This window comes from Myxocyprinus asiaticus, chromosome 9 (genome assembly GCF_019703515.2).
Source record: "Myxocyprinus asiaticus isolate MX2 ecotype Aquarium Trade chromosome 9, UBuf_Myxa_2, whole genome shotgun sequence".
NCBI lineage: Eukaryota > Metazoa > Chordata > Actinopteri > Cypriniformes > Catostomidae > Myxocyprinus > Myxocyprinus asiaticus.
In genome coordinates, this window is record NC_059352.1 from 21,627,268 (window position 1) to 21,654,252 (window position 26,985).

The 26,985-nt window shown below is 37.5% G+C and overlaps 1 protein-coding gene across 3 annotated transcripts in view; it reads right to left on the reverse strand.

Moving 5' to 3' along the window:
• The window catches only part of LOC127446579 (low-density lipoprotein receptor-related protein 8-like), a 247,712-nt gene extending 221,619 nt beyond the window's left edge, over nucleotides 1-26,093 (reverse strand). For all 3 annotated transcript variants that reach the window (XM_051707608.1, XM_051707607.1, XM_051707606.1), the window contains exons 1-2: nucleotides 25,951-26,093; nucleotides 25,273-25,392 (exon numbers count right to left, since the gene is read on the reverse strand). In XM_051707608.1, the coding sequence (XP_051563568.1) occupies nucleotides 25,273-25,392; nucleotides 25,951-26,017 (187 nt within the window). In that variant the 5' untranslated portion in view covers nucleotides 26,018-26,093. The remainder of the gene's footprint in view (nucleotides 1-25,272; nucleotides 25,393-25,950) is intronic.
• Between the last annotated feature and the right edge of the window lie 892 nt (nucleotides 26,094-26,985).

Here is a 26,985-nt window from a genome sequence, read left to right on the forward strand (position 1 = left end):
TTTAGTTGTACATCTGGCCTTCCACATCTCTTTCTGTCCTTGTTAGAGCCAGTTTTTCTTTGTCTTTGAAGACTGTAGTGTACACCTTTATATGAAATCTTCAGTCTTTTGGCAGTTTCAAGCATTGTATAGCCTTCATTCCTCAAAGCAATGATTGACTGGCGAGTTTCTAGAGAAAGCATTTTTGACCTAATATTGACCTTAAGACATGCCAGTCTATTGCATACTGTGGCAAATCAAAAACAAACACAAAGACAATGTTAAGCTTCATTTAATTAATCAAACAGCTTTCAGCAGTGTTTGATATAATGGTAAGTGATTTTCTAGTACCAATTAGCAATTTAACATGATTACTCAAGAATAAGGTGTTGGAGTGATGGCTGCTAGAAATGGGGCCTGTCTAGATTTGATCAAAAATTAGTGATGGTGCTGTTTTTTACATCAGTAATGTTCTGACTATACTTTGTGATCAGTTGAATGCCACTGTGGTGAATTAAAGTACCAATTTCCTTCCAAAACAGCAAAATCTGTACATTATTCCAAACTTTTGGCCGCCAGTGTATACATACACAATAGCAATACCAAATTCTGTAAAGTGCAGTGTACTGTTAATAGCATGGTATAAGAATATGCAATCATTCAGAATCATGGTATTCGAGTAGTTGACATGAAATACTTTTGAAAAGTTGACATATCCTATGGTGTAACATGCTATACTTCATTTTAAACAGAATTTTGCTAATCCTTTTAAAATGATTATGCATGCAGCTTTTTATGATCTAAAATTAAATTGAGAGACTACCGTACATGGAATATTTGTACTTTTAAAAATTCAAAGAAATTATTTGCAAAAGAAATTAAAAATAGTAAACCTTCAAATCTTGATGTTGTTTGTCACGCTAGACATGATATGCATGAACTTACATTCATCAAAATACCATGGGATTACCATCTGGTACCATCACTGATCCATGCTTCAGCCAGAGTCCTTTTTGTTAGCAAAATGAAAACATAACTATACCCTTTACCTTCAACAGTAAATATCAATCTGTTATTAGAAGTGCTTCCAAATATTTTAAAGGTCCAAGCACGTACCTCCTAAAATGATTTAAATACTTTCATTAAGAGCAATTATGGAATGTTAAACGTCCAAGCATAGATACTGGCTGTCATGCTGATTAGCAGCTGCATTTGCATTTTAGAGTGTAATTTTTACTCTTTGTTTACTGAAGTGCATGTACTTCACATTCAAATACCGATATTTCCTTCCTTTAGCAGAACCAACCATCATTAAAACATAAGTACATGCAAATACAAGGTATTCCCCTATATTTCCATTTAAAAGCATTTCTCACATTCTGTTTGCTCATATATGCATACAGCCACATAAACACACCTACACCCGGTCTATGTGTTTACCATCTGGGTGGAGATAGTAAAGAGGATCGATCTCATTAGAAAAGCACTGATGGCACAGATAGTAGAGCAGGAGGACATTGTGAGTGCAGCTTCCCCAGTTAGTAATTCAATAAGTGGTTTGTAAGCCCCTGCATTCATTTAATTCAATTCAATTAGCCCACTTTGTCCCATGATATTTCTGGTCCCGTTTTACATCGAAACAGGATTAAACATAAGGCATCATTTTTTGATGCCAAAACCAATGGCTACAAAAACACTCACTTTTGATGTTCTTGTGTTATGTTAGAAAAGTCCACAATCCAGTCTGTTAACTTCCTTATTAAACATTCAGGTTGTAAGTCCACGTAAATCCAGGATTTAAGTGTCACCCATCCTCCATTTAACTCGTTTGCTCCAATTTGCAGCCAGTTTCATCTGTCATATGCTTCATCACCCACCAGATGAGGAGTACTTAATTCACTGGGGACCGAAGTGAATCAATCTGGTTGATAAACCTGCAATTATAGTCTCATCTGCTGGACAGATGAAAGAGGCTCTTTCAGAGGGGTCGTTAAGCTCATTTTCTGAAATGAACATTACTTTTCAAATACGGCTGAGCAGACTTTCAGCACATTTCTGCAGAGAGATGAAGGCCTTGCCTCAGTCCATTTCATCTGCTTTCAAAACAACGCCCTTGTCTGTTGGCTCTCTTTCGTGCCCTACATTTCCACCTCTGTTCTTTCTCTCCTTCTCTTTCCTCAAACTACAAAGTAAGGTGCTGAAGCATTTGTGGAAATGATGTACAGCAGGACAGCAGAACTGCCAAAAGAGCAAAGCAAGTTATGGGAAAACACTGAAAAAAATTGTGTTGGATTTACTTAAAATATATATGTAGCATTTTTGCATCACACTTAAGTAAATTCAACTTATGGTCATTTTATGTCAGCACTAACTAGAAAACCTTTGTTATATATACACAAATGTATCATTTCATTCAACTTTATTTACTTAAAGTAAGTCAGACAAATAAGATTTAACAACTAATGGTACACGGTTTCAAATTAACTTTAATATTATTGGTTCTACCTAATTTAATTGGCTCAAAAGAAAATAATGTCATTCATCAGATAAAGCTGCACTTCATTCACATGCACAAGAAAATATTGCGTGGATTGAACAGGATCCAACTTTACCAAAAGGGAACACTCATCACTCTAATGGTGACTTTACACAAAACAACTATCAATAATACTAAAAAGAGCTTAAATCTCATGATTCTTAAAAACAACTAATTAAATGTCCCAATAAGGTCCTTTTGACCAAACAAATGTGCTTAAATTATTCAAGCACGAGGGCTTATGGGTATTCCACACAACCTCAGTCCTGTGCTTGATCGTTTGAGTTAGTAGTACTTAAAATCGTAATTTTATGGATTTGTAAGCCAAAGAAGTTCAAGGAACTCACAATTATTCTTTTACTTTATGTATCACTCTGTTCACCTTATAATAAAAAGTGTGTGTTCCACACACTAAGGCAATTAAGGCTAAAAATGTTATAAATACAAATATGTAAATTTCTGAGTAGAAGCTATTTATTTTCTAACATAATAGTTGTTGAGCCAACAAATGTAGGTGTAGTAAGTGTAGTCTTTGTCTGCATATTGCACACAAAACTGGAAAATACTTTCTCGATCTGGCAAGCTCTAATCTGATCGGCTGACTTTATGCAACATCAAGGAGTAATGGCCCACAGCGTTTTTTTTTTTGTTGTTGTTTTTTTTAAATAAGTCCACTAATAAACAAAAGTTGTGTTTATGGTACAGTACCTAGTTGACGCAACGTGCTATTGGGGATGAAATAATCTCTAGATTAGACAAATTTTAAAGAGTTTTTCAAACTTTTTTGTTTGAGGCACTTAGAAGCAAGTTAACTAGATAGACAAACAGAGCTGTATAATCGGCTTTTTTTAAATATTTTTTTTTTATTTTATTTTTTTATTTGCTGTCTACGAAAGTGAACAATTTTCTTTGAAAACCATTCCAAGAGACTGCTAAGTCATAATTTAAATATTTTATTGTTCAAGTTTTTTGAGTCAGATATTGTAGTATCAACTATTTTTCATCCAACCTGCCCCTAAATGGCACATAAATACAAAAACTGTGGTTGTTTGTTTGACATGTTGGTTAGACAGTTTCTTAAAGTCTGAGTTGGTGGTTTCTGGTGAGAATAAGGCGCAATGTGGATCAAACCTGTTTAGTTAAATATATGGCTTTGCGAGACTGTGAGGAAAGTTGCTAGCAACTTACGAAGCCAAACATCACCGAAATAATAGAGAGAAACACAGGACCAGACAAAGTTAATTCACCATTCTAAGACTGTTCATTCTCTGAAAGGAAGATATCTTGCAATCGTTAATATTTGAGCACCAGAGGAAGCAAAAGTGAAAATAATTAATCAGGCTAACAGTGATGAATGTTAATTACAGCAGAATCTCTTGCTCATTTGCCAAGTCTACATCTCTGCCAAACGGAAGAACAAAAAGGTAAATGGTGAATAAAACAACAGTTAGTCAAGACCTCAGCACTTAACCCTTTGTGTTAATGTTCACACTGCTGCAGGCTCTGAAATAACTGTTGAAAGTTCACGGTAAGTGCTCTAACATACAGCATTTGCTACACAGAGATAAAAACAAGCATTGAGACCCACTAAAGGTAAAGCTCTATCTGTTCTCACATATTAATATATGCACTCACCTCAATAAAGATCAGACAGGCTGTAATCTAAATTACCAAAGCAGTCCAGCCTACATTACAGACTAGCTGAAGCTGAGAAGTTTGTTCTGTTTGAAAAACTGAGAGGTCCTTCTGGAGTGGACAGACCTGTTCTGGACTCATTAAAGCTGCTAGGCACCACCTGGGCTCTGGCCCCAAAGCTCAATGGACTGCAATTCAAGGAATAGTTCACCCCAAAAAATAAAAATGATGTCATCTTTATTTACCCTCAAGTCCTTCCTTGGAACAAAAACAAAGATATTTTCCAGGAATTCCTAAGTTGCTTTTCTCCACATGATGAAAATGAATGGGGACTGTGGCTGTCAAACTCCAAAAATGACAAAAAGCACAATAAAAGTCCATGTTACTCATGCTCCCGACATGTTGAGCTGTAGTGCTTATATGGGTGGCACAGGTTTAAGCCTGGCCTGCAACATCTCTCTCCCTCTACCTCTCTTCCTCTCTGAATGATGAGTGCTGAAAGAAGAGTGCAAACGAACTAGGCCTGAATAATGTCTTGGTAGTCAGATATTTACATTGCTCTATCCACCTTCCTTCTCACACCCACATAACCAAATCTGAGGCAACCAAATTATGCTACATAGTGCTTACTGGCTCGGTGCAGGGTTTTGTGACATTAACAAAGAAATCAATGAACTTGCCCTCTTCCCCAGTGTAATGCAGATGTGCTCACGGCCCACACACATGCTGACTCACCTCAAACACAATATTTGCAAACATTCACATTTAAATCTTCTAAATCTAATGAAAATATATGGATGAGTGATATCTAACTGTGAATAGTGAGCTAAAACACAACACATGCTCCTAAACATTGATTATTTTCCCAAATACTCAGTGTCCATGGACTTTTTTAAATCAGCATCAATATTTTAGGTTAAAATGTATATGAATATATACACCAGCTAGGTTTTCAAAACTTTTAAATCACCTTTTTGCATTCACTCGTTCATTTTAAATGGCGCTGTGTGGTGACAAATTAATTTTTACAAATAGCAGGGTTACAAATAGTCCATTTAGTCTCTTAAAGGAATATTCCAGGTTCAATACAAGCTAAGTTCAATCAACAGCATTTGTGGCATAATGTTGATTACCACAAAATGTAATTTGGAATCATCCCTCCTTTTCTTTAAAAATAAGCAGAAATCGAGGTAACACTTACAATGGAATTGAATGGGGAACATTTTTGGAGGGTTTAACAGCAGAAATGTGAAGCTTATAATTTTATAAAAGCACTTACATTAATTATTCTGTTAAAACTCATGTATTATTTGAACTGTAAAGTTGTTAAATTGTCATTTTTTACAGGGTTTTAGGGTTTGTTGACATTACATCATCAAGAAAAAGACTCCTCACAGGTCCTAAACTAGCAGCTTTAATTAATAGTATATGCCGAACAGTTGCATTGCTGCAAGTAGAGGATTCTTGGATGAACAGAAAGTTTGAAGATTACAGCATTTATTTTAAAAGAAATAGTCAATTGTAACATTATAAATGCCTTTACTGTAATTTTTCAATTATTTACAATCAGTTTACTGCATCCTCGGAAAACAACATATTTTGACCTTCGATGTGTATCAAAAAGAACCACTCACAAAGGGCCATCTGATCCAGACTGAATAGGGCTGGGTAAAAAATACAGATTTTCCGATTAATCGTGATCTTCATTTAAACAAATGATGTTTCGATTCATAAAACCCCAAGATCAATTTTTTTACTTTTAGTTTAAAGTTTACTTCAGTTTCGGTTGTTTTGATGGTTATATCTGTTAAATATACCAAAATATTATAAATATATGCTACGTTGTTGTACATTTGTCTAATAATAAAACTTTGAACTTGAACTTTGGTAATTTGGTAAATAAGAATTAGTTTAAGAGTGGTGTGTGTTGTCATCATAGGCAGATAGTAGAATTTGTGGTGTTATGTTATAAGGGATGAAAATTAAAAACTATGTTATAAGGGATGAAAATTAAAAACTAACATTCTACTGAATTAAATAAAAACTAAAAATAATAGTGAGTCAAGTGACGCCATGCGAGGTTCGGATGTGTGAACGGTGAGCTCTGCGCACTTTGCTAGTTTTAACAATATTAATGTCATAAACCGGTGAGATTCAATACACTCTGTTCCATAACTGTTCTAGGAGGACAATATGTCAAAGAATTCAAAATCCTAGGGCTCTGGAGACATTAAAAGACACTTACGTGCTCAAGCTGATGCCCCCGAGACCCCGAGCCAGTTAGCGAATTTGGTTGGAGAAATTAGGGAAATTCGGCAAGAAATGTTGAACATGTCGGCAATGCTGACGAAGGTCGTTGCTGACTTGGATGATCTTGCTGTAATATGTCAATCGATCACTGCCATGGAGACGAAATTCACTGAGGTGGTTACAAGAGTGGGGGATGTCAAGAAACGGATTGATTATCTGGAGTCATCGGAGAGGGAATTATTTGCTAATCTGCTAGCGACCAAGGTGGATTTGGAGCGTGTCTGGGAGAAGTTGGAGGACTTGGAGAACCGTAGCCGGCGGAATAACGTCTGTATTGTTGGAATTCCTGAGGCCGAAGATGGTCAGGATATGGTGAAATTCCTGGACGGGCTCTTTCTGAGTCTGCTCGACATAACAGGCCATAAGCTGGAAATCGAGCGAGCTCACAGGGTTCCGGCTTGGTGATCCGCTGAGGGAGACAGGCCCCGAACAATTCTGGCCAAATTTCTGAGATCATTCGATAAAGATCTTGTGTTACGCGAGGCGAGGAGTAAAGGAAGGTTTGCTTGGAAAACCACAGCATTTTCTTGTTCCCAGACTTTGCGAATTCGACAAGAGAGAAACGTGATCGATTCAAGGAATGCAAGAAAGCTTTTGCACTGATGTTCCCAGCCAAATTGAGGATAGATGCTAAGAATGGCCATAAAACATTCACATGTCCCCAGCAATCGATGTCCTTCATAAAGTCAATGGAGTAAGTTATTTTGTGTTACTCACGTTGCAGCCGAGTGGACCAACTCACTGAACATTCGAGGAAACGGAGTGCCTTTTTTGTTTCTTTTTGGAGTTTGTTTTGTGGAGTAACACTCCTTCGGGACAGTGTTGTGGATGAATCTGCACGTTCTTTGTGCTTATGCATCCTATTGGCTGGAGTTTGTTTTGTGGAATATTTCTTGCATGACATTGGACTGATTAGGTCATTTGTCGTACTCATTGTTTTTTTTTTTTTCATCTTTTTGTACTTGTCCATAAGATTTATTCCAGAATAGTTTTTTTTTTTTATATCTAATTCCCTTTTTCATCTGTTGTTGATTGCTCAATTGGAAACATTTTAGTCTCAGATCACACCCTGGATAGTTTAGAGGTGTTGCCACATATGGAGAAAAGTAAATCATATAGTTGGCGCTTTAATCTATCCCTTTTGCAAAATCCTGAATTCCAACGAATGTTAAAGGCTGAAATCAATGTTTATATGGAGACCAACTGGTCCTCAGTATCCTCTGTGGGCATGGCTTGGGAGGCACTTAAGGCAGTTCTTGGGGGCCAGCTCATACAGTATGATGGCCTCAGAGAATTGACCCAATTGAAATACAGATACAATACTATTTTGTTGTGGAAGGTGGAGTTTTGGCTATTCAGGGCAAGACAGTCATACTTTGAGTCGGGGGACAAGGCAGGAAAACTTCTGGCTAAGTGAGTCTTTTTTTACCATTTCCTCAGTGAAATCTGCTGGTGGTGAAATATTTACCTCAGCCATTGATATTAATAATGCTTTTAAAGAATTCTACATTGATCTCTAATGATCCACATCTTCATCTACCGATGAGGATATTAGAAACTTTGTGGAACCATTAGAACTTCCTAAACTGATGGCTGAGCAAAAAAATTATTTTGATTCTGAGATAACCTTAGAGGAGCTTGGCGAGGTAACTGGGGCCAAATGGCTTTGCCGCTGAGTTTTTTAGATCTTATGCTACAGAACTGGCTCCACTTTTGTTAGAAATAACAAAGATCCAAGTGGGTGTAAAGTTACGTCCAATTTCCCTGATCCAGATAGTTTTAAAATGTTGTCAAAAATTTTGGCCAACCGATTAAATTATGACATCTCTTATATATGTAGACCAGGTGGGGTTTATTTTCAGGACCCGTAGCTCTTCTGATAACATTAGGAATTTCATCAATATCATGTGGTCAGTGGCGAATGATCAGACTCCGGTCGCTGCCATCTCACTTGACGCCGAAAAGGCGTTTGATATAGTAGAATGGGATCTTTTTAAGATTTTGGAAATGAACAGGTTCGGGAATACTTTTATTGGTTGGATTAAGTTACTTTATAGACACGTGGTAGCGGCGGTACAAACAAATGGATTCATTTCAGATTATTTTACACTGGATAGGGGCACTCGACTGGGTTGCCCTCTTTCCCCATTATTGCCCTGGAACCATTAGCAGCCACGATAAGAAAGGAGGAAGATTTTCCAAGGGTGATGGTGGGAAGTTTGGCGCATCAGCTTTTGCTTTACGCAGATGATATTTTATTATTCGTCTCCGACCCTACTAGATCTATGCCTTGCCTCCACAGAATTATTAATTCCTTTTCGAAGTTCTCGGGATACAGAGTTAATTGGTCTAAATCCGAAGCTTTGGCTCGGACAGCATACTGCCTGGTAACAGCTTTTCAGCTGGGCACCTTCCAGTGGCACAAACAGGGCATTCAGTATTTGGGTATTTTATTCCCAGCAAATTTGTGTGATTTAGTTAGAGTTAATTTTGACCCTTTAATAAAAAAGTTTGAGCAATGTGGGCAGGTGGGCTTCACTACATTTATCTATGATTGGGAAGGTTAATGTTATTAAAATGAATTGTATTCCAAAATTCAACTACCTGTTATAGTCTCTCCCTATAGATTTCCCCCTCTCTTATTTCAAGCAATTTGATAGCATAGCGAAGTCCTTCATTTGGAATGGTAAACGTCCCAGGTTACATTTCAGTAAGTTGCATAGGCCGATTGACAAAGGTGGGCTAGGCCTACCCAAGATTTTTGTTTTATTATTATGCATTCGGTCTCATATATTTGGCTCATTGGTCGCTTCCACCTGAGAGAGCCCCTCCCTGGTTTTGTATTAACAGGAAGTTCTTGCCCATACTTTGCCATTGCAAAGCCTTTCTATCAAACTAACTGGAGAAGTTAAGTTACACCCCGTTATCTCGCATTTGCACTCGGTATGGACAAAAGTGTCTAGCGCGTTTAATTCGGACATTTATTTAAATGTTGCCTCAAGCATATGGCTGAACCAAAATTATGTATTAATAAATCCCCTTTCTGCTGGTCAGATTGGATTCTGAGGGAGGTTAATACACTCGGTGACCTATATGAGAGTGGAGTGTTGAGATCCTTTGGAAATTTGGTTCAACATTTTGGGATTCCCAGTTATTTAGGTATTTACAGCTGTGCCACCTGCTCTGTACTACTTTTGGGAGTAGCATACACCCCCCTAAAGTGGCAGATACTCTTGGAGTGGTGATTACTGCTTTTGGAAAAGGTCATGAGGCATCAGTGTATTACTCTCTGCTAATTCGGAGTCTGGGGGACGGAGCTTCAACTTCTCCCAAGAGATTATGGGAGAAAGATTTAAACTTTCACCCAAAAAAAAGAAAGTTTTTCTAAAAAACGGAGGAGGGAGTATGGGCTAGGATTCTAAAAAACGTCAAATCTGCATCTAGAGATGCAAGGGTGCGCCTTATGCAATTCAAGATTTTACATCGATTCTATTGGACCCCTCTAGATTTTATAGGCTTGGTCTTAAAGACACATCCACCTGCTGGTGATGCCAATCAGAAGATGGAGACACAACCCATGTTTTTTGGTGGTGTATTTAGATCCAAGAATTTTGGTTGAAGGTTCAGAGTTTTGTGTGTGACGTATTGGGCATTCAAACTTCATTTTGCCCCAGACTCTGTATTTCGGGCGATGGGGCAGTCATCAATATAGGGAATAAACACATGGAAAGTTGGGTCCTGACCAGTGTTATGATCGCCAGACAAATTGTTTTAAGGGGATGGAAGTCTGCTGGAGCGCCCCCATTTCAGGAGAGGTGCATGGAGATGGGGAGGGTGGCGGCTTTCAAGGAAGTATCATCTAGAAGACTGGGAAACTTGGATTCATTTGTTGGGAAATAGGGCAACTATTTGGAGTTCTTGGGGGGCTCTCGGGGAGGGGCATTGGAGAGAGAGGTGTAGTTATAAATGTGTCTGATATATTATTATATATATATATATATATATATATATATATATATATATATATATATATATATATATTTTTTTTTTTTTTTGTGTGTGTGTGTGTGTGTGTGTATGTGTGTGTGTGTATATGCTCATGTGTGACTACGGCGATGTTTGTTGAGGATCGGGGTGGGGTTGGGGATTGGAAACATTAAATAGTGGGGGTTAAATGTTGATTCTGTGTATATATGTTTTGCTTTTCTTTGTTTACTGTATGAATCAATAAAAATAAAAAAAATAAATCACAAAAAACATTATTCAATATACAACATAAACTAAAACCAAGCTGAAATTGAAAAAAAAGAAAACAAAAATGTTAAAATGAAAAAAAATTATATATACTGTATATGTATATAACTACCCTGTTTAGACCAACATCCTCCTATACCTCATACTACTGACAGACTACAAACAGCCCATACTATCTCAGAGTAAAATACGTAATCTGACTGTACAAGAGTATGTATGCGAGTGTGTTAACCTAATGTGTGTGAGACGTGTGTTCATTGCATGCATTCTGATTGTTGCTTGCCAGGCTGGAAGCGTCCCTACGCTCACTGAAAGATTAAGTGAGGTCTATTTCTCTATCCATCTCTCTGCTTCTCTCTCTTTTTCTATTTCTGTCACTTATAAGTACAGAAATATCACACCCTCAAAGATGTTCTTCTTCCTTTGGCAAGGAGAGCACAAAATATACCCACTAATCATCTACCTCATAAATACAACTCTGGTAGTCATTTAACATCCTCATCACAACTGTGAATCATAGCAACAGAGCAGATACATCTCCCCATTGCACTGCAGTGATTTACTTTTCAGCTCAATTTTCCATGGCTGACACAGTACAGAAAACACTGAAGTAAAAGGTAAGCACTTGTTCGAGTGAGAGCTGTGAGAAAAGATGAGATGAATAAAGTGGTGTCTGCCTAAATTGTAGACAGACAGCCCCAAAATAACAATAATCTCTGAGGCTGTGACAAAAAAACACAAAACCACACACACTGATATGAGCTTACACGCATTGAGAGAGTGTCTGTGAGTGCATGGATGGGTATTAGCCAAATCATTTATTCATGATAACCAGGTATTGAAATATTTTTCGGGTTCTATTGCAAGACAGAACTGTAAAAGTGACAAGCACGCACGAGAACATGACTTACAGAAATGTAGTGTCCTGTCGGGATGTTCCACTAATCTTGGAAGGGATTAGACGTACATACACGTAGACTGTCAGGCAGAGGGTCAGATCAAATAGGCACTGGGATTTTGTGATCTGTGAGAATCGACCTCTGCAAATGTACACCAAAGTTTCCTACAGTGCTGTTCAGCACCACAGCAAGCAAATATACATATTTTAGTTGTGATCTTCTCATTTAAATGTGTCGAGACAGAAAGTCTGCACCATGATATAATATACTAACAATATAAAGACAACACAACTTTTCAACTATCCATATAAAGACAACACGACTGCTATGTCCTTGCTGACTACACACACAAATGAAAATTATTGGTGCAGTAATTTTAAATGAATCAGTTGAGACGACTGGTATATCAGTCTAAAAAGAAAAAAAGATCAGGATTCAACCGTCTTATGGACAGAATCTTCCAGAAACGTTTCCTCACTGAATTTGCTTGGAAGACTCGCTCCCTCACTGAACCACAGGTTATTATGTCAAAGTCAACATGGGCTGAGAACTATAACAATAAATATCTGCAATAGAATTTTGTTGTAATAAATTACATTTTAATTTCAAAATATTACATAAATAATATATAATAAATAAAATCAAATATTTCTTGAGAGAGGGGATTTGGTGCAAAAACTAAATCCTGTAGGAATCACTGCTAGTAGACACACCACCAGAGTCTCACATTAGTACTCTGAGCTGAAACCACATGGGAGAAGAAGCATTCTTATCCTCTTTCTACATCCTGCCACCCAGCCGAACGAATCATTGACCTGTGGCTGATTGTACCACACACCTTGATGAGCACAGACCACCTGTATCCTGCCTACAATCAGAATACAAGTGTGGAAAAAATTGATAAATGCAACAAAAAGCACGCTATTACCACCTCGGCTGCCCACTCACTACAGTGACTACTGAGTATTTGGAGGCAGTGTCTTTGTTCACCTCTCCCTTTATTCCCGTCTCTCTCTAAATCTGTCACTTTCCCTACCCCCACTCCCCAGCAACAAACAGAGAACCAAGATTTCATATCAGGAAGTAGCTTTTTAAATTCACTTGAAAAGTTTATTCATAATATCCTTTTAATCTCCACTATATCTAGACAAAAACATGTATGCCGTCTTTCTTTGTCTCTGTCAGTCTCTCTCTCTCTCTCTCTCTTCTCGGCCTTAATGAATACATTCTCACAATATATTAGCATTAAAGAGGAAATACAAGCCAAACAGAGTCCCATGTACACAAAGTTTGTTTTAGAATGTGTATGTGTGCATGAAAGTGTTGAAAGTGTGACAGTTTTAAAAGGACACGGGCAGAAAGCTTCATGCTAATGAATGTTCTCACATTCAAACAAGACATCATTTGGACACAAGTGCTACTTGGGTACAAACAAGTGGCTGGTTTTTACTGAGAGTTTTGTGTTTTTGCACAAGCTTAAAGGGATAGTTCACACAAAAATTTACATTTTGTCATCATTTACTTACCCTCATGTCATTCAAAACCTGTATGACCTGCAGGCACAATGTTAGAAACAAAAGCCTTTCACTTTCATTGTATGGAAAAAAGGTACAATGAAAGTAAATGGCAACTAAGGATAACATTCTCATCTCCTCTTTTGTTCCATGGAAGAAAGTCATACAGTTTTGGAATGAAATGAGGGTGCGTAAATGATGACTTCAAATAAATTGTAATTTTTGCGTGAACTTTAAGCCTTATTGCCCTTGAACTAAAATGAAACGAATAGTTGTGTTCGACATAATGCAGCGCTGCATAGATCAATCAGGGCCTGACTTAAGGCAGTGCATGTTGGTTAGAAATTTTGGCTGACTTGTGACGTATGCCATTAAAGAACCACAAGAGTGAGATGAGCTGGCTGGGTTAGCCAGTGCAGTTGCTCCAAAGCTTCTGTACAAGCTATGATGAAGACACAATTGGCCAGACTCTCCGATGACAAGTGCTTCATGCTGAGTTTGAAATGGCATAATACTCCTACACTTACTACTTCTGGCATATCAGTTTTAAAGAGTAGCATGGTAGTATGTTAGTATGCTATTACCAAGGTGTTTATTCTGACACCTTCAGTTCGGCTAAACTCTCACATATCTGTGTTTTTACAACAATACAATTTTCTTTTCATGCAATCTTAAAAGGATACCAAAATTAAAATTATTTTATCATTTACTCACCCTCATACCATCCCAGATGTGTATGACTTTCTTTCTTCTGCAGAACATAAACAAAGATTTTTACTAGAATATCTCAGCTCTGTTGGTCCTTACATTGCAAGTGACTGGTGACCAGGGGCCAGATTCACGAAACATTCTTAAGAAATTTCTTCTTAACTACCATTTTCTTATTAATTTCTAACTTAAGAAAAATTTACGAATATTTTGCATTCCCGAATAAACGTCTTAAAGTTCTAATCTTTTTTTCTTAAGAAAAAACTTAAGAAGCATTCAAATTCTCGAAAAAAATATGTTCTTAAATATCGTTGTAAATAACATATTAAAGTTAGGATAACCTCACAGTTGTCTTAAATTCTAAAAGGTAAGATGTTTAATGAATTTACTGGGTTTTTCAAGTTGAGTCTGAAGTCGCAGTGGGCTGTTTATGTTGAAATGTTATTTTAGACCAAAAAACTTTTTTGACTGTTTTGTGTTTAATTACATGTTATATTTTCAGCTTGTAAACCATGTAAATGTTATCACCAAATTCAAACAATAAATGTTGTTTTGAAACTTCTTGATGTGGTGACCAATCATCCAAATTCAAATGGATGTGCTACATAAAGTGCTCTCTCTCCACGACCTTAGGATTTCATAGAAACATAATTATAATATTAGAAAGCTGAGACTTTCTTTTTCACCCCCCATCCACATCCCTATCAGAGTTGGGCACAGCGGAGACAGCCTCCGCCACATTTTCCCATTTACCCGCCTTGTACTTTCCGACGTGATATTATTATCCAGCTTCCTAAGGATAACTTTTTCCTTGCTGTAATTTCCTCAACAAGAACATCCAGCTCTTGTCTAGTAAAGTTTTTGTTTCTTTTCTTTTCCTCCATGTCAAATTAAAAGTTATCAAATGGTTAGCAACAAGTAAATTCTCCTTTGACGGTTAACGTCATTAAACTAACACATTTCATGCACTTTACATTAAAAAAAAATTAAATCGCAAGGTGCTTGCTACTTAAAAAAAAAAAAAATAATAATTTAATAGATACATTTATCATTATAATTTACCAATGTTGAAGTATTGTATTTGTTGTAGGCTATTAGACAAGGTAACTCCATTAGCAGGCTGAACAGACAACAGAAAAAAATTAAGATGTTCTTAAGAAAATATTTGAGAATTTTTCAAGAATTGCATTTAGGAACGTTCTTACAAACTTCTTATAATTTATCCTAAGAACTTTCTTAATTTTTTTCTTAAGAACATTTTTGTGAATCCGGCCCCAGACCTTTGAAGCTCCAAAAAATCACATAAAGGCCACATAAAATTCATATGACCTCAGTGGTCAAAATATGAACGAAAGTGAAAGTGGAGATTTATGATAAAAGGACTTATATTTTAATAAATTTTTCACCCACACCTATCACATCACTTCTGAAGATAAGGATTAAACCACTGTTTAATGGGTTCTAATGGAATCCACCATTATGGATTACTTTTGTGGCCTTTATGTGATTTTTGGAGCTTCAAATGTCTGGTCACCATTTACTTGCATTGTAAGGACCAACACGAGCTGAGATATTCTTCAAAAAATCTTCGTTTGTGTTCAGAAGAAGAAAGTCATACACATCTGGGATAGCATGAGGCTGAGTAAATTATGAGGTGAACTATCCCTTTATGTCAGACTTTCTTCTTGTACACACAGGCACTGTATTAAGCAGCACGCTACCAATTCAAATAAATAGTGTTTCTGGTTATTATATGTAAAATTCAAGCGCCTGTATATCTGAATTTCTTTTGCATCCAATTCGTCAGCAATAAAGCAAGCAAGCAAACATCCTGCGATCTTCCATGACTGACGTAGGTTCAGCACATGGTGGGAAGTGCAGAGTGTCCAACTTGACGGCTTTCATTTGAACTCCTCCCCCGACTGCAAACGGCAAATCACTGATCAGTAAGGCAAGGCAGAGCTGAAGTCGAACACACCTATTGATATGGTGCGCGCGCACACACACACACACACACACACACACACACACACACACACACACACACTAATTGGATTTGTTTTATGCACATGGACAGTTCATGGTCACCTGGGTCTTTGTTTCTCAAGCCACCACCACACACACACACTCGATCTCTCAAAAGCACTAATGTGTGTTTTATGATCATATTAAAAGGAGAACAAAGCCCTTGGGCAATGACAAAACCCCAGCAATAATTACAACAGCAGTTTCCACACATGCTCATACATCACATTTTCCTACAACACAGACAACTTTAAACCAAGAGAACTTACTCCAGCTATCTGCCAGTTTGATGGAATAATATTACAGTGATTACTATCAAAAGTCTAAAAGTGGAAATGCAGGAAATATAAACTTGCTAATCCTGCTTGACAACACATTTCCTAAAATCATTGCCGTATTCCTTTTTTCCCCCAGAAATTATTCACAGACCAAATACATCTACCACAAATTCACCAGAAAAGGAAAAGTATGATAAACAAATTTGTGCAATAAAAGAAAATCAAAGTGGTAGAAAGGGTATGGCGTTTGACTTGTGTTCTGCACTGTAATTACCGCATGTCTGAAGACGGTATGAGACCACTGGAATGTGGGTTTACATATTCTTTACATATACAAACATATTCTCACATTAGATATATGTTTATGGAACTGTCTATCTTAGGTCCTGTAAACTAGTCCTGCGAGACAAATACATTTTTAAAAGTACAAATGTTCCATTTAATCCCTCAATTAATATTACTTCATAAAACTGCATGATAAATTATAGAAGAAATTGAAAACATTTTTAAATAGTTTTAGATGAATTATAGCATATCACACCGCACGACACTGCTGAAACTGCTTGCAGTTTCATCTAACTATGTGCATCGAAACATTAATCAGACTTCTGGGTAAAATACTCCTTTTTTCCAGTTAAAAGACACTAGCACAACATGAAATGTACTAGAAACACATTCATTTGTCTCAGCTTTACTTTGTTTGTGTACGAATGTGCATGTGAGACTGAACCAGAAAGGACTGCATTTTGATATATAATGCAGAATATGGGAGAGATGTAATAGCTGCATGTTAATACATAATCCTGCTAACACAGAACAGCAATGTTGGTTGTAACCTTCCACAGTAATTTAATATAAAAATTAGATATTATTCCCACAGGCTTCTCGTGTGTCTGTGAAACATGCCATGCCTGTGATTCAGGCAGTTAGTTTCATTATCTCAACAGATTCAATAAACATTTTGCGATAGACGAGAGTCTCTGACCTGTGTCCCAGTACGATATGTCCAATTTGACCTCTTTTTAAGAGGTTGAGAAAAAGCTTCTGTTTAAAAAACAAAACAACAACAACATGATTTGTGTTTGGTTGTGTGTGTGTTAGAAAGAAACATGGGCAGCCAAACATTTCAGCGATGACCCCTTATTATATATACAGGTGCATCTCAATAAATTAGAATGTCGTGGAAAAGTTCATTTATTTCAGTAATTCAACTCAAATTGTGAAACTCGTGTATTAAATAAATTCAATGCACACAGACTGAAGTAGTTTAAGTCTTTGATTCTTTTAATTGTGATGATTTTGGCTCACATTTAACAAAAACCCACCAATTCACTATCTCAAAAAATTAGAAAATGGTGACATGCCAATCAGCTAATCAACTCAAAACACCTGCAAAGGTTTCCTGAGCCTTCAAAATGGTCTCTCAGTTTGGTTCACTAGGCTACACAATCATGGGGAAGACTGCTGATCTGACAGTTGTCCAGAAGACAATCATTGACACCCTTCACAAGGAGGGTGAGCCACAAACATTCATTGCCAAAGAAGCTGGCTGTTCACAGAGTGCTGTATCCAAGCATGTTAACAGAAAGTTGAGTGGAAGGAAAAAGTGCGGAAGAAAAAGATGCACAACCAACCGAGAGAACCGCAGCCTTATGAGGATTGTCAAGCAAAATCAATTCAAGAATTTGGGTGAACTTCACAAGGAATGGACTGATGCTGGGGTCAAGGCATCAAGAGCCACCACACACAGACGTGTCAAGGAATTTGGCTACAGTTGTCGTATTCCTCTTGTTAAGCCACTCCTGAACCACAGACAACGTCAGAGGCGTCTTACCTGGGCTAAGGAGAAGAAGAACTGGACTGTTGCCCAGTGGTCCAAAGTCCTCTTTTCAGATGTGAGCAAGTTTTGTATTTCATTTGGAAACCAAGGTCCTAGAGTCTGGAGGAAGGGTGGAGAAGCTCATAGCCCAAGTTGCTTGAAGTCCAGTGTTAAGTTTCCACAGTCTGTGATGATTGCACCAACAATCATGCCACGCTCCAAATCACTGAGATCACATTTTTTCCCCATTCTGATGGTTGATGTGAACACATTAACTGAAGCTCCTGACACATATCTGCTTGATTTTATGCACTGCACTGCTGCAAAATGATTGGCTGATTAGGTAATCGCAGGGATGATTGTTGGTGCCAGACGGGCTGGTTTGAGTATTTCTGAAACTGCTGATCTCCTGGGATTTTCACACACAACAGTCTCTAGAATTTACTCCGAATGGTGCTAAAAACAAAAAACATCCAGTGAGCGGCAGTTCTGCGGATGGAAATGCCTTGTTGATGAGAGAGGTCAGCAGAGAATGGCCAGACTGGTTCGAACTGACAAAGTCTACGGTAATTCAGATAACCGCTCTGTACAATTGTGGTGAGAAGAATATCATCTCAGAATGCTATTCTGAGATGCGGGTTGGTGCTGTTTTGGCGGCACGTGGGGGACCTACACAATATTAGGCAGGTGGTTTTCATGTTGTGGCTGACTGATGTATATCTAAATCACAAAGTAGAAAAGATAAAGCACCGCTGTCACCCACACGTTGGGACAAACATTTTGTTTTTCTCAATGGTAATTTGTCTTTCTTCAAAGATGATAAAACAGATCAGTCCACAAAAATAAATTATACAACAAAGAATAGTGACAGGCAGAAGCACACAAGTCAAACTTTTCTAGTTTTTTTTTTACGTATCCAGGGCTCAACAATAAGGTTTTTTTCTGCTGGCCTGGTAGTTCCAATTTTTATGTGCGTCAGAAAGAAATATAGGGCATTTCTCAATGACAAAAATGCAAAGAACAGATTTGCGGTCTTGTCAAATGGTCTTGCCTAACTAAAGGAAGAATTGAGGACATGGAATGTTCAATGCAAATTTTAAGATGTGCAGCGAAATGTAGATGCAACAACCTCATACTATTTTCTTTTTTTTCGACAAAAGACCACAAGAACGCATAAGAACACACATTGAGAAAAAGTCAAAGAAAGAAATTAATATTTTTCAATATTTACAATTTGTATTTGAAATAATTTAAATGTATATTTACAACTTGCAATGAACAATTGACTAGGGCTGGGTATCTATACAGATTTCCCAATTTGATTTCAATTAATAAGCTCGATTCGATTTTGACACGATTTGATTCAATTTCTGTTATAATGTCCATTTTGCTTGCTTAGAAAAAAATCTCACAGCTTATGCTGTAAACTATACAGGATACCTTCTAACTTGGTACTTTATGAAAATATAAATTTTAAAAAATTAACAACAGAGCTCAAACTATACAGTAAGGCACTTTGTTGGAAAACAATGGCATGTTCATTTGTTTAAGGTTTGAGTCGACCCATTCAAGCTGATTTTGCCAAGACTAACATAAATTATTCTTGCACTTTTGACAAAGCTTCATCTATGTTAGCCAACTAAATACTGTTATGTTTTCTTGATGACATAGCCTATTTATATCTGCAGAATTCACAACAACAATGTTCAATACAATACAATACATAAAAACACATGTATATCATCAGCAAACATATGATTTCAACGCAGCACTTGCCCGATGCAAAGCAAATGACCTTTCGATCAACTGGCCCAAACGCTCTCACACTTGTTGATCCCTGCATGTAAGGCTTTTAATGTAAATTCCATTATTAAATTACAAACCTTTTGCTGCCAAAAACATCTGCCAAACAGAATTCATGTACAGGACCGGGAGACTTTAGTCCCAAATTATCAATCATTATTTTCAATTATTTCTGGCTATTTTATGGTTAATATAGCTAACATTCATTGTTATACTGACTTCATATTATTTGATAAATTACTTTCAACAGCCACAAGATTTACACTGCATTTCTTTCACGCTCTCTCTCTCTCGTTCTTTCACACACTCACAAACAAAAGGGGAATACTTTGGCATCAATGTCAAAAACTAACAGCAAGTAAACAAATCATTATCCGCCACATGAATGCTTCATCACAGCTTACATTTACCCAGCTAAAAGCTCTTTATAGTTTGGGATTGTTTGAACTACCACTGTAAAAAGTGCTATCGGAACATTTTGTCAATAATAATTCATGTCTTAATAAAAAATGTCCATATGAAACATTCATCTATAAAGACTGTGAAGGCCATCCAGAGACACATAAAAAGTCTCCAGACACTAAGCCAGACTCTGCCCACTTCATCTTCAGACACAAAGCTTTGTGATTAGAATTTGGTCCTGAAAAACAGAGACAGACGTAGAGGGAGCAGTGTGTGTTGTGAAGTGTTGTTATTACCATCTCCATGGGCAACTAAAGCGGAATCCTGCCAGTTCCGTGAGTAGGTTGTGTCTGGGAGGGGAGCAAAAAGCACAATCCTTAAGGTATTATTGTAATTCAATGACTGTCCAAGTCGGCAGGAAGACATCCAGAAGAGAGAGGGGAGCTTTCAGCACACTGACACCCCAAGAGAGCACTTCTACCTGTGGAGAAACCCCACAGACACCCTGCCTGCTAGAGATACTACGTGCAACAATGCACCTTACCGTAGATCCATTTAACTGGCATAGACGTTGCCAAAAACACACCAGGTGCAGGCAACATACCGGAATCCCAATGGCACGATGGTTACCAGTGAATTTTAGTGTGCAATATTGTATTATTTTCCAGGTCATATGGTTTAATAAAAGTAATAAAGAGGGGTAAACAGGTTTCTCAAATGGAGAGAATCAGAGGATTAGAAGGAAAGAAAGAATTAGGGGGTAATCAAGATAAGCAAAGATCCAACAAAGCCAATTATTCAACCATACTGCAGTGCAACAGTAAAATGCACTAAAGTTCAGTTATGACGAAAAATCGTGTCTTTTTGACTATAATCTGTCCTGTGACATACAGGTTTAGCACAACAATGAGCGCGTTTAGATGCACACCAATATGCCGATTACGCTCTAAAATCAGCTTATTTAAAAAAAATTTTAAAAAAAAACAAATCAGACAAGGCAAGAAAGTTGCGTTTACATGACATTGAAATAATCGTATTATTCTCTACTTTTGACGTCAAACCATGAAGAGGCATGCACTCAACACGTGCGCACATTGGATGAGCACAGGGTAAGGTGTTTACATGGCACGCGAAATCGCCGTAATGGGCAAAAATCTACCCGTGTCGATTGGGTTATTCATAAGCCATTTATGGCCTTTACACCGACAAAGGAATGCGGTTTATTGCATTTCACCACACGCGTTTTCAGCTTATTAAGCATAATCGGTGCAAAAACGTGCATGTAAATGCGCTCACTGTTCATATCTAATCAGTGCATTACCATGTATGTACAATACACAGAAACTTTTAAGCCATTTTTCCTATGTTGCAGTGTCGTTGTAGTTTCTGTGTTTGCCTTTGTAGAGCGGCATACACTCCCCTCCCTTTGGGTTTTGTTCAAATGTAGATTTTGTTGTGTTGTTTATTTGCAGACCAGGTGGGTTACTGATCACTGTTTATATCGTGTAGGAAGGGTTGCACAAATCAAGCGGCACTAATGCAGCAAGTGATTCCAGGCATGTGTACGTCCACATTTTTTGAGACAAGTGTGCAGGTATCTCTTTCTCTTACTCTAAAAATGCAGCCTACCACTACTGTCCCACATACATCGTTTAAGAAGTAAAGCTGAAAAAGCTTAAGTAGGAAGCAAAGAGCATCCCTTACAAAAACACAAGAGTAACAGAAGTTTGACCTTATAATTCTACATTGCATGACTTCAACACAACAACTGAGTCTCTGTATTCAAATGGAATGCAGTGCAGATTTGTGTGATGGTTACTTTATTACATGAGGTCATCGGTTTTGGGAATTAAATTGCTTTGAGAGGAATTGAAGACCAGTGAGTGTGAGCATTCCCTACACCAAGCCTCCAAACCCTCTACTTTACAACATTAATCAGCTCACCAGAATAATTACCGCACTTCCAATTAATACTGTGACCATTACAACAGGATAATTATGTTTTGTGGGAGTTTCACCTCTCTCTCCTCAACAGAACCTTACATCCCAATTAAGTTATTCGACTTGCTGATAACACTTTTAATATTTGTCTTTCATTAGCAAGTCCTGCAAAAATCAATCTTGACTATGTCCCTGTTCCCGAAGATGCTTCCTGCATAGTGACTTCCATTTCCTGCTCATACCCACATCATGTCTGTGTCAAATACTTTAGATCTGCTCAAAATATGCCCAATTAAAATGTCAGAGCAATATCATACTCACACTTTACACTGCTGTGTCGATGTCATACATATTTCACATATAGTGTCACTATAATTAACTATGATAACAATGTGCATTTACAAGCTGTGCGCAAAACAATTAACCATTAAAGGTGCAGTAAGCGACTTTTTTTTTTCATGGAATGGTATGCAAAACATTATCCTTCTCCCTAAGAGATATTACTGAAATAAGTGTTGTAAGATATCTCACCTGTCTCTGTGACAGCTTTAGACTCTGTAAACGGCAAACAAAAATGTGTCTGTGGACCACGGACAATGATGCTTTCGACCTGTCAATCATTTTGCATGCTCTCATAATGTTGTAGTTACAGCGAATTGAGATTTACTGCCATTTTTAAGCCATGTTGTTCATAACAGTTGTCAGTTGAGGGCGCAGTTTTGCTGCTGTTGTTTTAAACAACCGTTTCTGCTTGATGTCGGTCTCAATAAAGCTAATTTGTTATCTTTAGAGTTTGGGCTTTTGGAAAGAGGGGGCGTGGCTAATCCAATGGCTCAGTCTCATGGAAGTAGAGCGGCTAAAATCACTTACAGCACCTTTAAGTGCATTGCTGTCCATCACTATAACTCACTACACAGTAGGGCTGCACAATTAATTGCATTTAAACCGCGATCACGGTTTCTGCCTCTCATGGTTAATTAAGCATAACAGTCTGCGGTATTAGTGAGCTAGCAAGCAGACATTTTCAGCCAGGTAAAGTTTCAAATAGTTGTTTAATTTCATTATAGGCTGCACGGATGACAGACTAAATAACAAGCTCTTTCAAAGTCCATTTTCACCTCAATTGACCCACCACGCTCTCTTCCAATCACATTTCACTTTTAAGGACCCTTTAAAATACAGAGCCAACATACGAGTATCGCACATCTCATATGTGCGCTGACCTGATTTGCAGTGTATTAAACATGAGGTTCAAAATCATAATGCTGTGTTGCTGCGGTCTCAGAGCGGTTTTGTGCTAGATACACACAAATTCCATCTTGTGCTCTGATTATGTGTTAAACACAAAACAGCTGTGCTGAGACTGGTTCCTTCCGTGCACATCGCTAATGTTCGCTAAATGCATTATATTTAAAGCATTCCAGATATACTTAAATTTTGCAAAATTCCAAATATACTTGGTCTAAACAAATCTAAAGTAACTCCTTGGCACTGGTGTTTTGTGGACTGTGGAGGAGATGAGAGCATTTCACCACGAATGGAAAGAGGATCACAAAGCTGTTGTCAGCTCAAGCTAAACACAGAAACAACACACCGTCTTCCTTCAGTTATCCGCCAAAATAAAGGCTTTAGACCGTATAGCAATGCTGCTTGCTAAATTATTACACAAGTATATATTATATTGTATTTTGCAATAATAACAATAATTTTAAAGATGTATCTTTTAAAGAGGACTTAAGTGTGAACACCCAACAGAGTAACTTATATTGGCAGTAAAGCATCGGCAAAACATGACTTAATTTTAGTCAGAAGGAATCATTTAATATTTTGGAGTTTTAACCATAGATATCTACAAGTAGATACCTTATTAGCAGATGTTTCTATGGAACGCAATACGCTGGCACGTCCGCCATATTGGATAGGTCAAGAGCTGTCCGTCAACACATAAATGTAAATTGACAGAAACGGTCTGCAAAAATCTATTGTCTTTTCCAGTCAACTTTCAGATTATCTGATTTTCTATAAACATTGGGCAATATTTTAGGTACTTCTAAAACAGTTTTTTTTCTTAAACTACAAACAAAGTCCTCTACAAATGAATATATCATGGCAAACATCCTGAAAATTAGCACCAAGTCAGTCAATTCATTACATGATGAACTGTCTCCACACAAAAGCAGTTTATGCAGTGTTTTGAGGCATCTCCTCCACTCACTTACATTCAAACAGCTCTCCTTGTTGACTGTTCCAAGATGGTGCTGCCGTTGATGTATCCAAACCAGCCGAATGAGGCATCTATGTATGTATATCTATGGTTTTAACATCTTGTTCAACATGAGAGCTGTGGTTTAATGTAATTATATTAATTTTTTTTTACATTTAGAATTGATATTTAAGAAGTACTTGTAATGCATACATTATATGTGTGTAATATATATATATATATATATATATATACACACACATACATACTTACATACACACACTTTTTTCCCCCCAAACAACAGAATAATCGTTAAATTGTGATTATCATTTTAACCATTAATGTGCAGCCCTAAAATAAAGTAACATGAACACTGTAATGTAAACTTGCATGTTTACTGTATGTGATGATGTGATACCTTTGACACAAGTTAAAAAAAAAATTATTAAAATTAAAATTAAAATAGAGGGTAAAACTTGTGAAATATATACAGTACCTAAAGCCGTACCCCGTGACAGTTCCAGACTCAGTCTGGGGTCTTTCTAAAACAGACGTTAAGTCTCTGCCGGTGTTTCAAAACCTAATGTGCTACCTACTTAGGGGCAGTCACGCCAAACGCGTCTTTGTTTCCCTATGTAAACATGCGCTAGACGGGCGTCTTTGACTGTTGCCCTGCAAGTTGAAAAGACGCGTCTCGAGACGCCTGCGTTTTATATACAGTAGGCTATATTAGTAAAAAAAAAAAAAACATTTAGCATGACGCAGACCAAGCGCATGTTTACACACACACACAAGAACAACAACGTAGACGGACGCAAAACAGCATTCACAGGCGCGTTCAGAGCGCGCGTTCCCAAAAACTGCACCCACATTTCCCAAAATGCTAGCTTTTGAGACCAGATTCAATTGAAAGAGAGCACCACCATGACTATTTGACACCCGTTTAACAAAGGTAAATCTACTCACGGCAGTTCTCCTCATCGCTGTTGTCCGAGCAGTCGTCGTCATCATCACATCTCCACGGAGTCGGAATGCACCTGCCGTTTCTGCACTGAAACTGGCCGCTTTCACAGTCCGGCGTAGTCCCTATCATTTAAGAAGGCATGTTTAAATACATAGGGCTAGAAGATATTTAATAAGTGAAGAAGCTGTTAAGCATTAGTCCACAGCATAGTAAAAGTCAAAGTGTGGAACACGTGTGAGATGACAGGGGGCAATAAACATTAAAGTACAAGCCACAAACTCTAATTGTGGTCTTTGATACATGACACATTGGTGTGCAAAAACTATTAATGACCTAACTTGCTTCTCAATGATAATAAACTCATTCAGTTGTTGTTGTTGTTGTTGTGCTGCTATCAAAATGTTTCTGTAGTAGGCTATACTATAACAATTACATTTTTAAAAATCGTCCCTGGTAGAAAAAAATCATAAAGAACACGGCTGGACAAGAGCAACACGCATTTTATCATATTCTTTTTACTTTTAAACACAAGCTGTTTTAAAGCCGATGTTTTTAGGTGATATAACCGTTCATGCAATGTCTCGTCATCGGAAGTGAATGTGCGCGTCTGCGCCGGTGTTTCTCCAGCATCACCGCTTCACAACATGCACACCAGCGTACAACGTGCAGCAGACACTAACCGTTTACCAGCAGAAATCCCACGAGCATCATAAGTAAAAGCAGCAGTTTCCCTATACCCGTCCACATCTTCACAGATCAATGTGTTGTGCTCATACAAAATATAAAAAGGCCGTGCTGTACTAAGTCTCTGCCTCTGGTCCCCGTGCAGCCTGTGCTCTACCTCTCCACACGCTCCACTCTGCTTTCCATACCAGTTTGAATTGATGACGACATTTGGTGGGCGGGGTCATGTGTGCTGGAATACGCTTATGGGCGGGCTTAATGTTTGCCGTAGGAGGCCTTTACATGCCATCAATCTACACCGTTGGAGAAATTAACCGTTTCATTAAAAATGGTGGGGAATAAATATATTTAAAGAGGGCGTCAGAGTATGCTCAAGAAAGCCTAATATCTGGCGTAACCAATAATAAATAAAAAAAATAAAAAATAAATGCCTCTGTTTTTGTACTTTTTTCTGATAAATAAACTGGGGGTTTAATTTAATTTATGGATAGTGACCCATAATTATAAACACAAAACATACATACACAATGTGTGTGTGTACCACACGACACACGCCATACCAGCCAGCGGTCCTCATGAGGGAAATGGCTTATTGATCATACTAAACAATGTTTTTTTTTTTATTTTATTTTTAATTTTATTTTTATTTATTTTTTTATGTAAAAATACAAAGGTTTCTGTGAGGGTTAGGTTTAGGTTTACGGGCAGAATTATGGGTAGGGGATAGAAATTATTGTTAGATCTGTATAAAATCCATAAAATGCATGGAAGTCTATGGAGAGTCCCCAGAATGATATAAAAACAAATTTTGTGTGTGTTTGTGTGTGTGTGTGGAGAGAGAGAGAGAGAGAGAGAGAGAGAGAGAGAGAGAGAGAGAGAGAGAGAGAGAGAGAGAGAGAGGCAATTTAGTGGGTGTGAGTGTAAAAAAATCTGCAGTTAAAACTTAAATTGTTTATATTTAATTTAAAAAAGTTATGTTTCTTATTTAATTATTAAGTGCACTGGAGTGTTTTATGTGTTGGGCACTAGTT